Source organism: Emys orbicularis, chromosome 8, assembly GCF_028017835.1.
Source record: "Emys orbicularis isolate rEmyOrb1 chromosome 8, rEmyOrb1.hap1, whole genome shotgun sequence".
Classification (NCBI taxonomy): Eukaryota; Metazoa; Chordata; order Testudines; family Emydidae; genus Emys; species Emys orbicularis.
This window is the reverse complement of record NC_088690.1, coordinates 21,663,101-21,677,492: the sequence shown is the minus strand read 5'-3', so window position 1 is coordinate 21,677,492 and position 14,392 is coordinate 21,663,101. Positions and strand designations below refer to the sequence as shown.

The 14,392-nt window shown below is 52.7% G+C and overlaps 1 protein-coding gene across 1 annotated transcript in view; it reads left to right on the top strand.

The window, feature by feature from the left end:
* Nucleotides 1–12,281: 12,281 nt before the first annotated feature.
* Nucleotides 12,282–14,392, top strand: part of ANKRD13C (ankyrin repeat domain 13C) — a 49,181-nt gene continuing 47,070 nt past the window's right edge. The window contains exon 1 of the mRNA XM_065409587.1: nucleotides 12,282–12,651. Within this exon, the coding sequence (XP_065265659.1) occupies nucleotides 12,282–12,651 (370 nt within the window). The remainder of the gene's footprint in view (nucleotides 12,652–14,392) is intronic.

The window sequence follows — 14,392 nt, the reverse complement described above, 5'->3', positions numbered from 1 at the left end:
CTCTCCCAGACTGCTGTGCAACTCACTGCCAGAGCTTAGAAGGAGGCTGCTTTTGTTTTAGGGCATTAGCAGCTGGCTCACCTTTCTAATGAATGCCTCAGCTTGCTACAGAGTTAGTCTTCTTCTCTTTGTGTGACTCAGAAAACTGAAGCTATTTTATGGTGCTCCTGATCTATTATTATAGATGGATTACATCACAACATTTATATTCAAGGTTAAACAAGGGCTTCTATTCCAAGATCCTTTTCAAGTGCAGTACCTCCTCACTTAAAGTCGTCCCGGTTAACCTTGTTTCGTTGTTACCTTGCTGATCAATTAGAGAACATGCTCGTTTAAAGTTGTGCAGTGTTCCCTTATAGTGTTGTTTGGCAGCCGCCTGCTTTGTCCGCTGCTTGGAGAAAGAGCAGCCTGTTGGAGCTAGCTGGTGGGGGCTTGGAACCAGGCAGCCCCCCATCAGCTCCCTGCTCCCCTAAGTTCCCTGTGCGGCAGCCGCCCAGCAGGCTATCAATTGCCTGGCAGTTCAGCTGTCCCTCCCCCAACTGCTGTGTGCTGCTCCTGCCCTCTGCCTTGGAGCTGCTCCCAGGAGCCTCCTGCTTGCTGTGCAGGGGAGGGGGGAAGAGGGGAGCTCTCCCCCGCTCCTGCACCTTATCTACACAGAGCAAGAGGGAGACATGACAGGGCTCAGGACTGAGGGAGCTTGCTGGCAGCAGCTGCTGTTTCAACTTGCTGATCTACTTAAAAAGGTACAGTGGGATCAGCGTACTTAAAGGGGAAATACTTGTCTCTCTCTCTCACACACTGTTTGTGTCTCTGTCTCTCTCTGCCATGCTGTCTCCCCTCCCTCCATTTGTGCTGCCTTGTAGAGTGTGAGGCTGCATTAACAACAATGTTTTAACCCTTGAGGGCTCAGCCTAGTGCTAGTTCATCATTTAGCAGTAAGGCATTCCCTGGGAAATATCCCACCCTCTTCCACCCTCTGACTTCACCACCTCAACCAAGCTTCACAATCATCATTGCTGTGTACAGTATTAAATTGTTTGTTTAAAACTTATACTGTGCATATGTGTATGTGTATATATATAATATAAAATATAATCTTTTGTCTGGCGAAAAACATTTCCCTGGAACCTAACCCCCCCTTTTACATTAATTCTTATGAGGAAAGTGGATTCACTTAACATTGTTTCGCTTAAAGTAGCATTTTTCAGGAACATAACTACAATGCTAAGCGAGGAGTTACTGTGCTTACAACTTTCTCCAGTTTTTATTTTTCAAGATGAATTTTCAATCTTTGATCTCAGTATTTCTTGGCGAAGTTTGAACAAAAATGGTTGAACCATTTTTGAGTTTGAAAAGAGTGGGAGACACCCCCCTGCCCCACGTTTGTCATTATAACCACTTTTTTTCCAACCTCAACAGCAGGTGGTAGGAACTTGAAATGTAGGAAGGACTTAGGTAGTACCTAGGTCACAAATATGCTTTTCAGTGGTCGGGGGGAAATCTTTTTACATTTTGTCAAAATATAAGCGTTAAAAAAACATCCTTTGCATATGCAGCACTGGTTATTCTTATGAATAGGAAACCAGAAGAAGGGATCAATCCTACATTCCTTGAACATGCGAAACTCCTACTAATTTAATTAGATCATAGGCAGACCTTTGATTTGTTCCTTTACGGTCATTCTTATATTGTGAGAGGCCTGGGTGGGTAGACTGAGGTCAAGGAGAAAAAAAAATTATATTGCTTCCATGTAGAATCTCCCTACCTCCAGTCTGACACATCACTATATGACATTATTTTGTTTCTGTTCTTAGAGGGATTCCGTAGGGCCTTCTCGAAATATACAGGATCACCCATGATAACTCCTTTCACAGACTCCCAATAACCTAATATTTGGTTCTCAAAATTTTTCATTCTATGGTAAACCAGAAAAGGCTCTGTCCTGGTTCCATGGACTATAGTTTGAGAAACCTCAGAACAAGAAGAATTCTTAGCAAATACAAGTATATTTATAAACAGCTTCAGAAACAGTGACAGCCCCAAAGGAAAGGAGAGAGTTATGTAACACTTCTAATTAAGAAGGATCCTGGAGTTTTGTCAGTTCTGATTTCTTTATTACCTGATTTTGCTCAAGCTTAATTTTCTCCAGCTGTTATTCTTTCTCCCCTTGGGAAATATGTCTCATCTGTATCAGGTCAACCATTGTGAACATTAAGGCAAAATATAATTTAATTTTTTAGATTTGGCTGATCTAGCTAGTTCCATTTACTATCCTCAGGGGTTTAGTTTTGTGTTTTTCTGTGCTGGCAAGGAAGCAGGTGGGAGGGTAGCATATCTCTTTACATACTTTCAGATAAGGAGGCTTCCAATATTTCAGTAGGAAGGATTTATTTTTGAGCTTAAATATTATTAATAATTGGATTGGTAATAAAAATAAATCAGTTGCTCTTCTCTAATTGCTTTGGGTTTTGTGCAATTTTTCTTTTACCTCTTTATTCTTGCCTGTCTTTCGCTCCCTACCTTGTTTCGGTGCATTTCCCCAGATCTCTTCTCCAATTATTTTCACATTTCCCTACTGGCTCTTTGTTTCAATCTCTTCCACCATCTCCCCCACCCAGCATCCAGCTCTTTGGTCAGAGAGACGGTTGCTGTGATACAGGGTATCTTGGGGCAGGGGAGAGGTTATCTTCCAAAATTCCATATCCTCTTACTTTCTTCCTCCATCTCATGGGCCTTGTATCATAGCTACATCCTACCAGTCAAAAAGAGCTGGATGCTGCTCCTTGAGTCAGCTAGAGGACCTGCTTAAGAAAGCTACAAGGTACTCTCTCCCTTAGGGCTTGGTGTACTGTCCCTTCAGAGCTTGGTCCCAAATGAATATGCAAAAATGCTGATGACCAGTGCAGCTCCCTGTCCTTTTGTCAGTCTTCTCTCTGTAGTCTAGTTGTGTGTATCTCTCCCCACCTCACCTCCTTGTTTAGTTTGTCTCCCTCAGTCTGAATTTAGCTGTGATGGATTAGCTGCTGCGCCAACGGGCCCCGTGCCCAGGGGCCCCGGCCAATTGGGGCACCCCAGCGCCCCGCGTGCCTGCCGAGGAGTGGGGTTGGGGCACTGGGGCTTGCCCCACTCCCCTCGACCCTGCTCCCTGGCAGGAGCGCCAGGCTGATGGGGTAAGCCCCTGCACCCTGACCCCACTCCCCGGCAGGAGTGCCGAGCGCAGGGGTGGGGCAAGCCCCTGCACCCCAATGCCATTTCCCCGACAGGAGCGCTGGAGGGAGATGCAGGGGGGACTGCAGGCGCAAGAGGTGGAAAGGGGCCCCCACTTGGTTTGGTGCTGGGCCCCACAAGCCCCTAATCTGCCTTTGGATTTTAGGATTTATTACTGCTGCTTCTCTTGTGGGGAACTCTGGCTTGGAAGCATTGTTTTATAAATAAATGGTTTTTTAATGTTATAATTCTTGACGTCTGATTTTGCGTCTCTACGCAAAAGAATAAATGGACACAAATCAGATGTCAAGAATTATAACATCCAAAAACCAGTCAGAGAACACTTCAACCTCCCTGGTCACTCAATTACAGATCTCAAAGTCGCAATACTCCAACAAAAAAACTTCAAAAACAGACTCCAATGAGAAACTGCAGAATTGGAATTAATTTGCAAACTAGACACCATTAAATTAGGCTTGAATAAAGACTGGGAGTGGATGGGTCATTATACAAAGTTAAAACTGTTTCCCCATGCTAATTTTTCCCCCCTACTGTTACTCACATCTTCTGGTCAAGTGTTGGAAATGGGCTATCCTGATTATCACTACAAAAGTTTTTTTTCCTCCTGCTGAAAATAGCTCACCTAATAGCTCACCTTAATTAATTACTCTCGTTACAGTTGGTATGGCAACACCCATTTTTTCATGTTCTCTGTGTATATATATCTGCCTACTGTATTTTCCACTGCATGCATCCAATGAAGTGGGTTTTAGCCCACGAAAGCTTATGCTCAAATAAAATTGTTAGTCTCTAAGGTGCTACAAGTACTCCTCATTCTTTTTGCTGATACAGACTAACATGGCTACCACTCTGAAGGTTGACAGTGGCCCTTTAAGAGGGAAGAAGCCAGTGCACCTATGACTGGTCAGCTGAACCTCAGTTAGGCTTAAGAGAGAGCACTTGAGCCCCAAAGGAAAGGCAAGTGGAGAACTGTTTGAAGGAGAACAGTAACTGTGAGCTGCTAGTGAGGAGCTTAGAGGAAAGCTGTTGTGAGAACTGACCAAAGCTAAGTACGCTCAAGAAGTGGCCCACTAGTAAAAGGGGAAGATCCAGCTTGGTCAGGAAAAGCTGAGCCTGGAAGCAAGATAATCGTTGCAGGAGGGTGGATTCCCAGGCAGGGAGGGCTGGAGGAATGTCACACTGCAGCAGCAGAAGCCCTCTAGGTGCAGACCTGAGTGAAGGGCTGTGGGAAAAGTGGCCCTTCTCAGTTAGGGAGACCTAGATAGTGGGTCTCTAGATCAGGGACAAAAGAAACTGGGACCAAAGTGCTGTTACTGATTCTCAGGTGGGTGACCTACAGAGGGGATAGGAAAAAAGAAACTGTTGTATATTTGAATATTTGTTGTGGAAATTGGAAAATAGTTTTATTACAAGGTCTTTGGGTAATTTTTGCACTGGTATATATAAATAAATTATGCCCATAAGTGGGCTTTCACTGTGGGAAACTATGTTCTTTTCATTGGCAAACAGCAGAGGAAACTGAGGCAGGCATATGTGCTGTTGTCTGGCCTACTGCTGAAGGGCACCCCTGGTGGTGGCTGCTTTTCCCTGTGTGCATGTGGTTTATGTTTTTACAAACTTGCTCTAGGGATTTCCATAGGTCAGCTTATAATTATGCATTTCTGCATATACTAAGTTTATCTCTATTTAAGTTGTAAAACAAGTTTTATCAGATTTGTTATAAAAGAATGGATCTGATCATAAAAAAAGAGGAAAAACCTTAAATAAAAAAAGTAATTTAGCTTAGCTTCCAATCACTGGCTCATGTTAAAACATGACTAAGTCACTTAAACATTTCTTGCATATTAAATTTAAATATGAACAATGATGCAGGAAGCAGCCATACTGTCAGCCTGATGATGACGTATTAAAATAAGATCAGAGGTCAACATCAGAGATGCAGAAAATAGCTTTCACAGCTCTCCTGTTAACTCTCTAGGCTTCTTGCTCACTAAAAGCAGCAGGAAAGTGAAAGCTAAGTGATGGGAAGGGTGGGTGGGTGGATGGTGTCACCAAAACAGCTTCTTGTGTCTTTGTAGCTCTGATCTTCCTGTATTGATAGATGTCAAACCCATTTCACACTGGAATTATCATTAAAATGGCAGCTTCCGTGGATTATGAAACTTTTTTTTTTTCCCCTTCACACTGACCTGTAACTTCTTTTTCACTTCAGTGGGAGCTGGGAGTGCTCAGCACCTCACAGGACTGACCCTAAGAAAGATGTGGACAAACTGGAGAAAGTCCAGAGAAGAGCAACAAAAATGATTAAAGGTCTAGAAAACATGACCGATGAGGGAAGATTAAACAAACCCAGTTTTTTCAATCTGGAAAAGAGAGGACTGTGAGAGAGGATATAATAACAGTTTTCAACTACATAAAAAGTTGTTACAAGGAGGAGAGAGAAAAATTGTTCTTCTTAGTATATGAAGATAGGACAAGAATGGGCTTAAATTGCAGCAAGGGAGGTTTAGGTTGGACATTAGGAAAAACTTCCTGTCAGGGTGGTTAAACACTGGAATAAATTGCCTAGGGAGGTTGTGGAATCTCCATCATTGGAGATTTTAAAGAGCAGGTTAAACAAACACTTGTCTGGGATGGTCTAGATCAGGGGTTCTCAAACTGGGGCTTGGGACCCCTCAGGGGGTCACGAGGTTATTACATGGGGGGTTGCGAGCTGTCAGCCTCCACCCTAAACCCCACTTTGCCTCCAGCATTTATAATGGTGTTAAATATATAAAAACGTGTTTTTAATTTATAAGGGGGGTCACACTCAGAGGCTTGCTATGTGAAGGGGGTCACCAGTACAAAAGTTTGAGAACCATTAGTCTAGATCAGTGGTTCCCAAACTTGTTCCGCCGCTTGTGCAGGGAAAGCCCCTGGCGGGCCGGGCCGGTTTGTGTACCTGCCGCATCCGCAGGTTCGGCCGATCGCGGCTCCCAGTGGCCGTGGTTCGCTGCTCCAGGTCAATGGGAGCTGCTGGAAGCGGCGTGGGCCGGGGCCAGTTTTTGTACCTGCCGCGTCCGCAGGTTCGGCTGATCGCGGCTCCCAGTGGCCGCGGTTCGCTGCTCCAGGCCAATGGGAGCTGCTGGAAGCGGCGTGGGCCGAGGGATGTACTTGACAGGTGTTTGTCTAACCTCTTAAAAAACTCCAATGACTGCTATTCCATAACCTCTCTAGGTAATTTGTCCAGTGCTTAACTACCTTTACAGTTAGGAAGTTTTTCCTAATGTCTAACCTAAATCTCCCTTGCTACAATTTAAGCCCATTGCTTCTTTTTCCTGCATGTCCTGAGTGGGACGGGGGTGGGTCCAGGCAGTGGGATTGGGGGGAGGGAGTCGGTGTGTGTGTGTGGGGATGGACCGGGGGAAGCAGGGTGGAGGAACTGAGGGTGACAGGACTGGGACTGGGGCAGTCGGGGGGGCTGAGGGGGATGGGACAGGACTGGAATGGGGGGAGTAGGGTAGGGGCTGATGGGAGCATGAATGGGACAGGGTAGAGAGAGCTGTGTAGAGTGGGGCGGGGCGGGGGAGACAATGGGGCTGGGCTGGGGAGGGTCGGGGGGTTGGGGAGAGGGACAGGGTCTGGAGGAGATGAGACAGAGAGGAGCAGGACTGGAATGGGGGGAAGTTGAGGGGGTGGGACAGCAGGGGGAGCGATGGGGGTGGGATGACGGGGGAGGCTGAAGAAGAGATTTGGGGTAGGGCAAGGCTGAGGGCAGTGGTTTGGGGGGAGCAGGGGGACTTTGGGGGAGGCTGTTGGAACTGGGGCAGGGACTGAGGGCAGTGGGTTTGGGGTGGGAGGTACAGGGGGGACTGCGGGGGAGGCTGAGGGAACAGGGTCAGGGTGGGGGCTGAGGGCAGTGGGTCGAGTCTACACTGGCACCTCTCAGCATTGCTGTGCCAGGCGGCAGACCTGCACCAGCGCTACCCTGGCGATGGAAGAGTCCACAGCGGAAATGCAGACTTCATGACACAGACCCTCCTCGTCACTTTAAACCTGACGCTGCTCTGCTCCGTCGCTAGGCTCTTGTCACTTTCAAACCCATGCAGGGTATCTGGCTCTTTTTCAGTTCTCAGGTTAAGAAAAGCCTCTGCATTTTGTGAGGGCTTCAGCATTCACTTTCCTACTTGACAAACTGTCTGCCTGACACATTACTCCCAGGGCATTCATCTTTATTCATTATCGGCAGGTCCATCAGATTAACGAGCAACACAGGGGGAAGCAACACAATGGTGTCAAGGATTTTTAATTTTTCAAACCACTTTGGACTCAACAGGGATAACAGCAAATCTGGACAGAGCAGATGGGTGTCAGGATGGGTTTGGGTATTTTTTTTTTTTTTTTTTAAGTGAAAATGTTTGGGTCTGAGCAAAGGCTGCAAACTTCCCTTTGGAAACCTCTGCTGATCTTTTGCCCCAGGGGCTAACGACAGCCTGGAATCCGGGACAGATTTCCACATCCATGCAGGGTGAGATGATCGGGGGGAGGGGAGGGACTGTGGGGGAGGCAGAGGGAACAGGGTCAGGGGGGCTGAGGGCAGTGGATTGAGGGTGGGGGGCACAGGGGACACTGTGGGGGAGGCTGAGGGAACAGGGTCAGGGTGGGGGCTGAGGGCAGTGGGTCTGAGGGAAGCCCCCCCAGAGGGACCTGCCAGGGGGCCAGGTGAGCCCAGCAGTGCTTACCAGGAAGCATCCAGCAGGCAGGTCCCTTCCAGTCCCTCTGGCTCCTTCCTAGGGTAGGATCGGGTCGAGGGAAGGGGGGCAGGGAGGGCCTCTCTACCCGGCACCCGCTGCCTGCTGCCGGAGTCTACAAGCCCCGCCCCGCTGCAGCAGGCAGCGGAGCGAGACCTCCTCGCTGCCTCTGTGTGTGCCTGGGGCAGGGCTGCGCTCTGCAGGCTCCTGCCAGCCGGGCGGCGGGCCCCGTGGGCTGGTGCCGCCGTGCCGGGAGCTCAGCCGCGCGCTGGCCCAGGGAGGAAAGGTGAGTGGCGCCGGCGGCGCCGGCTTGCCGCGGTCCCCCTCATATAGGGTGACCAGACGTCCCGACCAATGTAAGGTTGGGACGTGGGACAAGTCCCCTAAAATCAGGACTGTCCCGATAAGATCGGGACGTCTGGTCACCCTAAGTGCTATAGAGGTCGGACAATTTATGAGTTTACCCTGTATAAGCTTTATACAGAGTAAAATGGATTTATTTGGGGTTTGGATCCCATTGGGAACTGGGTGTTGGAGATAGGTGACCTGATGAGCAGTTTTTGGTTAAAGTCTGCAGCTTTGGGGGCGTGGACCAGACCTGGGTCTGTGTTGCAGCAGGCTAGCGTGTCTGGCTCAACAAGGCAGGGTTCTGGAGTCCCAAGCTGGCAGGGAAAACGGGCTCAGAGGTAATTCCAACACGTCAGGTGACAGTCCCAAGGGGGTCACAATGCTATTTTGTTTACAAGATACACTAATCAATTAAAATTAACTTTACTGTTGTACAGTTCAGTTACACCTGTACCATGAAACAAGATTTGGCACTTATGTAAAGCTATCCATCCTAAAGTGTTGAATAGCTTGAACCTCAGAATATCAAAGGCAGTAATGTATATTTATCTTAATTTTATAGATGGGGGAACTGAGGGACTTTGTCACCATTTGTGTCAAAGGCAGGATTAGAACATGAGAATTCCTGGCTCTTACAGACATGCTTAGTTTACTGACTCATGCTGCTTCTCTACAAATGAGTGAAAAAGGTTACCTGTAACTTCCGGCACAGCAAATTCTACTGTGAACTGAAAACAATGCTGTGTCCTTACTTATCCACACATGACAGGTTTGATGGTTCTCTCAATCAGCCCCAAAGGGGGTGTGTGGTTGCTGAAGCAGGAAGTGGAACACACTGTGCCCTTCTCTCTGGGCTGAGGGGAATGTGGACAGTTATGTTCTGCAAATGTAGCAAGAAAAAGGGAGGTTTTTCAGAACAGGTTAGACAAACACCTGTCAGGAGGGACTATGTATAAGTAGACCATGCCTTGAGTGCAGGGAACTGGACGGGATGACCTACTGAGGTCCCTTCCAGTGGTACACTTCTATTTGTCTCCCCACAGGTCATGTTTACAGGAAGGGGAAGGTATATTTAACATGTTAGATAAGCTGTATTAATAGGTGTGTTAAACTCCTACTGTAGACAAAGTAGGTTACCAGGCCAAGCTATGAGGTAGGACCTTTTTCTCACAGTATAAGTGTGACCAGTTAGCAGGCTGGTTACTACAGCACGGACTGAACTGGGACCATAGGCGTGTGCATGGGGTGTGCCGGGTGTGCCCGGGCACACCCTAATGCCCATGGGCCGGATCTGGATCTGGCCCCTCAGGGCTTTGGATCCGGCCCGCGGGATTTGCCTCCCGTGGTGCCGCAGGCCCCGCGCTGCTTTCAGAAACAGCCACCAGGGCACCATGTCTCTGGGGCCGGGGGGTTGCTCCAGGCACCGCCTCCCGAAGCTCCCATTGGCCGGAAACGGGGAACTGCGGCCAATGGGAGCTTCAGGGGAGGTACCTGGAGGCGTGGCAAGGGCAGTGTGCAGAGCCCTGTGCCGCCCCTCCCCTCTCCCGGAGCTGCGCGGGGACGTGGTGAGCGGCGTGGCATGGGGCACTGGCAGGCAGGGAGTGTGCCGCTGTGGGTAAGCGGTGCCGGGCCAAGCTGGAGCCCGAACCCCTCCTGTACCCCCCCTCCCTACCCTGAGCCCCCTGCCTGCACTCTGTTGAGCCGGGCTCCCCTTCCCCAGGGCCGGGCTGGCTGCTTTAACAGCCCCATGTGCTCCCTGGCAGCCTCCCACCCGGCAGCACCAACACAGCTGCTTAAGGTGGCCCGCGGGGGTGCTGCCACAGCCCTCCCTCCCCCCCAAGGCAGCTGCCCCCTTTCAGGGCCCCAACCCGCCTGCGGCTCCCCGCGCTGGCTGGGGGCCCAGGCACCACCCAGGGGGGTCAGGCCGCCCCTGAGCCCAGCCCACCTTAAGTGGGGCCCGGGAGCCAGCAGGCACGGGGCAGGGGGCGAGCCCGCCACACAGGCCTCCCCACAGCCCGGCTGCGAGCTCAGCTCCCTGGCACTGTTCGGGGACTCCGGCCTGGCACCCTCGGCCTTGAGTCCAGCCCTGGGAGCAGCCCGGACCCTCTGCGATCCGCCCCGGCTGCCTCTGCCCAGCCTGGCCCCCGAGCCTGCCTGCCAGGACGGGGGAGCCCAGATCCTCAGCCCCGGGCCTCCCTGCAAACAGCCTACCCTCCTGCACCCCAACTCCCTGTCCTGAGCCCCCTCCTGCCCCCCAACTCCCTGCCCTGAGCCCCCTGCCTGCACCTCACCCCAACCCCCTGCCCCCCAACTCCCTGCCCTGAGCCCCCTGCCTGCACCTCTCACCCCAACCCCCTGCCCTGAGCCCCCTGCCTGAACCTCTCACTCCAACTCCCTGCCCTGAGCCCTCTCCTGCCCCCCCAACTCCCTGCCCTGAGCCCCCTGCCTGCACCTTGCACCCCAACCCCCTGCCCTGAGACCCTGCCTGCACCTTGCACCCCAACCCCCTGCCCCACAACTCCCTGCCCTGAGCCCCCTGCCTGCACCTCGCACCCCAACTCCCTGCCCTGAGCCCCGTGCCTGCACCCTGTACCCCTGCCCCCCAACCCCCTGCCCTGAGCCCCCTGCCTGCACCTTGCACCCCAACCCCCTGCCCCACAACTCCCTGCCCTGAGCCCCCTGCCGGCACCTCGCACCCCAACTCCCTGCCCTGAGCCCCGTGCCTGCACCCTGTACCCCTGCCCCCCAACCCCCTGCCCTGAGCCCCCTGCCTGCACCTTGCACCCCAACCCCCTGCCCCACAACTCCCTGCCCTGAGCCCCCTGCCGGCACCTCGCACCCCAACTCCCTGCCCTGAGCCCCCTGCCTGCACCCTGTACCCCTGCCCCCCAACTCCCTGCCCTGAGCCCCCTGCCTGCACCCTGTACCCCTGCCCCCCAACCCCCTGCCCTGAGCCCCCTGCCTGCACCTCGCACCCCAACCCCCTGCCCCCCAACTCCCTGCCCTGAGCCCCCTGCCTGCACCTCTCATCCCAACTCCCTGCCCTGAGCCCCCTCCTGCACTCTGTACCCCTCCTGCACCCCAACCCCCTTCCCTGAGCCCCCTCATACACCCCACACCCCTCCTCTGCCCCAATCCCTTGCCCTGAGCCCCTTCCTGCACACAGCACCCCCTCCTACACCCCAACCTTTATGATGTTCGCCTTAAAACAAATTTCCCTGGGTGCCCACCCTAATGAAATGTGCTGTGCACGCCTATGACTGGGACCACCCTGGACTAAGAGCATCAGCTGCTTTATCTAAGGAGCCGGTGGCCGTGTGGAGCTGTCTCGTGTCTGAGCCCCGCAGCGCTCCCAAGGCCGACGGAGTCCTACGCGCAGCGCAGGGCTGCCGCTGGGGCCTTGAAGCCGGTACAAGGCTGGAGCTGTAACAACGCTGTCCGCGGCGTCAGGGGCGGGGGCGCCACCAAGGGTTACAGGGCAATGGCCGCTCGGCTGAGCTGTGACTAGCGTAGGCCTGACGAGGGCCACGCCCGGCAGCGAGCGCCGTGCCGCACAGCCCAGAGCCCGCCGGGGCCCTCGTAGCGCCCAACGCCCCGCCCACTCCCCGCCCCGCGCGGCGCCGACTCACCCGCCCCTCTGCCAGCTCCATGCCGACTTCTCCGCGCCCAGCCGGGCCGCTGTGCTCTCGCGATGTGGCCGGCGCTCTCGCGCCTCCTCCTGCCGCGTCCCTCTCGCGAGATCGCTTCGACAAGATGGCGGCGCGGCCGGGCCGCTGAGCGGAGCGGCCGGAGGTAGGCTGGCTGTCGGCTCCCCTGAGCCTGCTGGGTCCGGGCTGTTTCCGGCGGGGATGCTGACGGGACGGGACTCGCCGCCGCGGCTCTGAGTGCCTCGTCCCCCCGCAGCGGCTCCGGCTCCCCCCGGCTGCGGCGAGTCTCCCCGGCGGGGCCCCCCCGTCCGCGGGGCCGCCGCTGGCGATGACCGGAGAGAAGCTGCGCTCGCTGCGCAGGGACCACAAGCCCAGCAAGGAGGACGGGGACCTGCTGGAGCCTGGCGAAGAGGAGGCGGCGCCCGCGCCCGGAGGCGTCTTCACGGGGGGCCGTGGGGGCAGCGGCAAGGGCGGCCGCGCCGGGGGCCACCGCATCTTCAGCAACCACCACCACCGGCTACAGCTGAAAGGGGCCCCGGCGGCCCCGGCCCCCGCCACCCCTGGGGCAGTCAGCCCCGCCGCGGAGGCCGACAAGTGCCCGGGGCACTTCCCGGTGCACGAGTGTGTCTTCAAGGGGGACGTGAGGCGGCTCTCGGCACTGATCCGCACGCAGGGCATCGGCCAGAAGGACAGTCACGGTGAGTGTTGCCCCGACCCGCGCCTACGGACAGCAGCCAGAGCCCCGCAGAGATCCTCCTCATCCCCGCTCCCAGGAGAGAGCTACCCCATCCCGTTCAGAGAGCGCCCACCGTCGCCGTCCCTGTGCTCCGCCCTCGAGCTGCCAGAAGGACAGGCGGGATGACAGTTTTCTTTGGGAATTCCCCCATATTCCAATGGGTGCATCCTCCCTAACCCACCCATCCCTCTGTCATCTACAGCCAGGGCATCTCCCAGAAAGATGGCCATGAGCAGTGTGCCATAGGTTGCTTCCCAAGTTACTTTCCGGAACCCCCTCATCTAGACCCAAGACATTTGGCCAGAAGGACAGCCACATCTCCCATTTCTTGGGATTGCACCTCAGAAAAGCAATCGTAGTGGGTTCTTCTTTGAAGCACCCCCAAACGGAGGTCCACACCTGGACATAGTGCAGATGGATTAGTGGGGAGATATTTCTACCCCACGCTGCTTGTAGAGAGACTCCCCCATTCCTTCCTATTTACTTGTGTGATTCATTATCTTGGCTTCCATTTCCTTCTCTTGTGAAAAAACCTTTCCATATGTGAAACTACAGGATCAGTCAGAAAGATGATGACAGTGAGTTTCTTAATTTCCCCCCCATATACTCTAGGCTAGGGGGCGATTCTTTATTCAGACACCATGTGACATTACATAGGGTACAATCTGGACTGATAAACAGCTGTCCCCTCTCAGTTCTCTAACCTGGGGTGCCTTTTACACTGCTTTGCTGGTCTGGTCCTGGTCTGGTCACACTAAGGCTTTGTCTATGCTGCGCACCTTTTAGCAACAAGGCTGTGCCACTACAGCTGTGCAGCTAAAAGGCATGCAGTGTAGCCACTGTTTGTCAGCAGGAGAGCTGTCCCGCCGACAAAAAACTTCCACCCCCTACAAGCGACAGTAGCTTTGTCGGCAAGCCCTGTTCACACCACTGTTCACAGCTTTTCATCAGCAAAACTTTTGTTATGGGGGGGGGGGGGGAGATTTTTATTTCACACCCCTGAACAATAAAAGTCTTTGTTGTTCAGTTTCCAGTGTCGACAAAGCCACCGCCTCCCTCGTGTAAATTATACTGCAAGACTGCTACAGTCAGTAACCCTTGAATCACACTGTAGAACAACACTAGCAAATTCCCAGCCCCAGACTTTCCCCTAGAAATGTACCTCTTGTACTGCCCAGCACTGTCCTGGATAATACAAGTTCATATAAAGTCCATAATTTTATAAATAGAAAATGATATGCACAAATCCTGTTATCCCAAATGGAGCTTCCCAAACACACTTGTCTAGATAAAACAATAAAACAAGTTCATTAACTAGAGAAAGATAGATTTTAAGTGAGTATAAGTAATGAAGCATAACAATCAGAATTGGTTAGAAGAAAATAAAAGTAAATCTCAACTAATGCCAAATTTAACAAGCTAGAGTGAATTCAAAACAAAGGTCTCTCTCACCACATGTTTTAGCATTCTTACTGGCTGAATCTTTCAGTCAGGATCCCTCCCCCAATCCAAAGCTGTTTCCTTTGTTCTTCAGGTGGTGTGGATGCCGGGGATAGAGAAAAAGGAGGAATAATTTGGGGCATCTCCTCTCTCTACCTCTTTCTCTTCTTTGAGAATCATCTCTTGCTGTGGTTCAGGAGACAGACAGCCTATGTGAATGGGAAACCCCAGCTGTTCCTTTGTCAAGATGTAGATTTTCACCC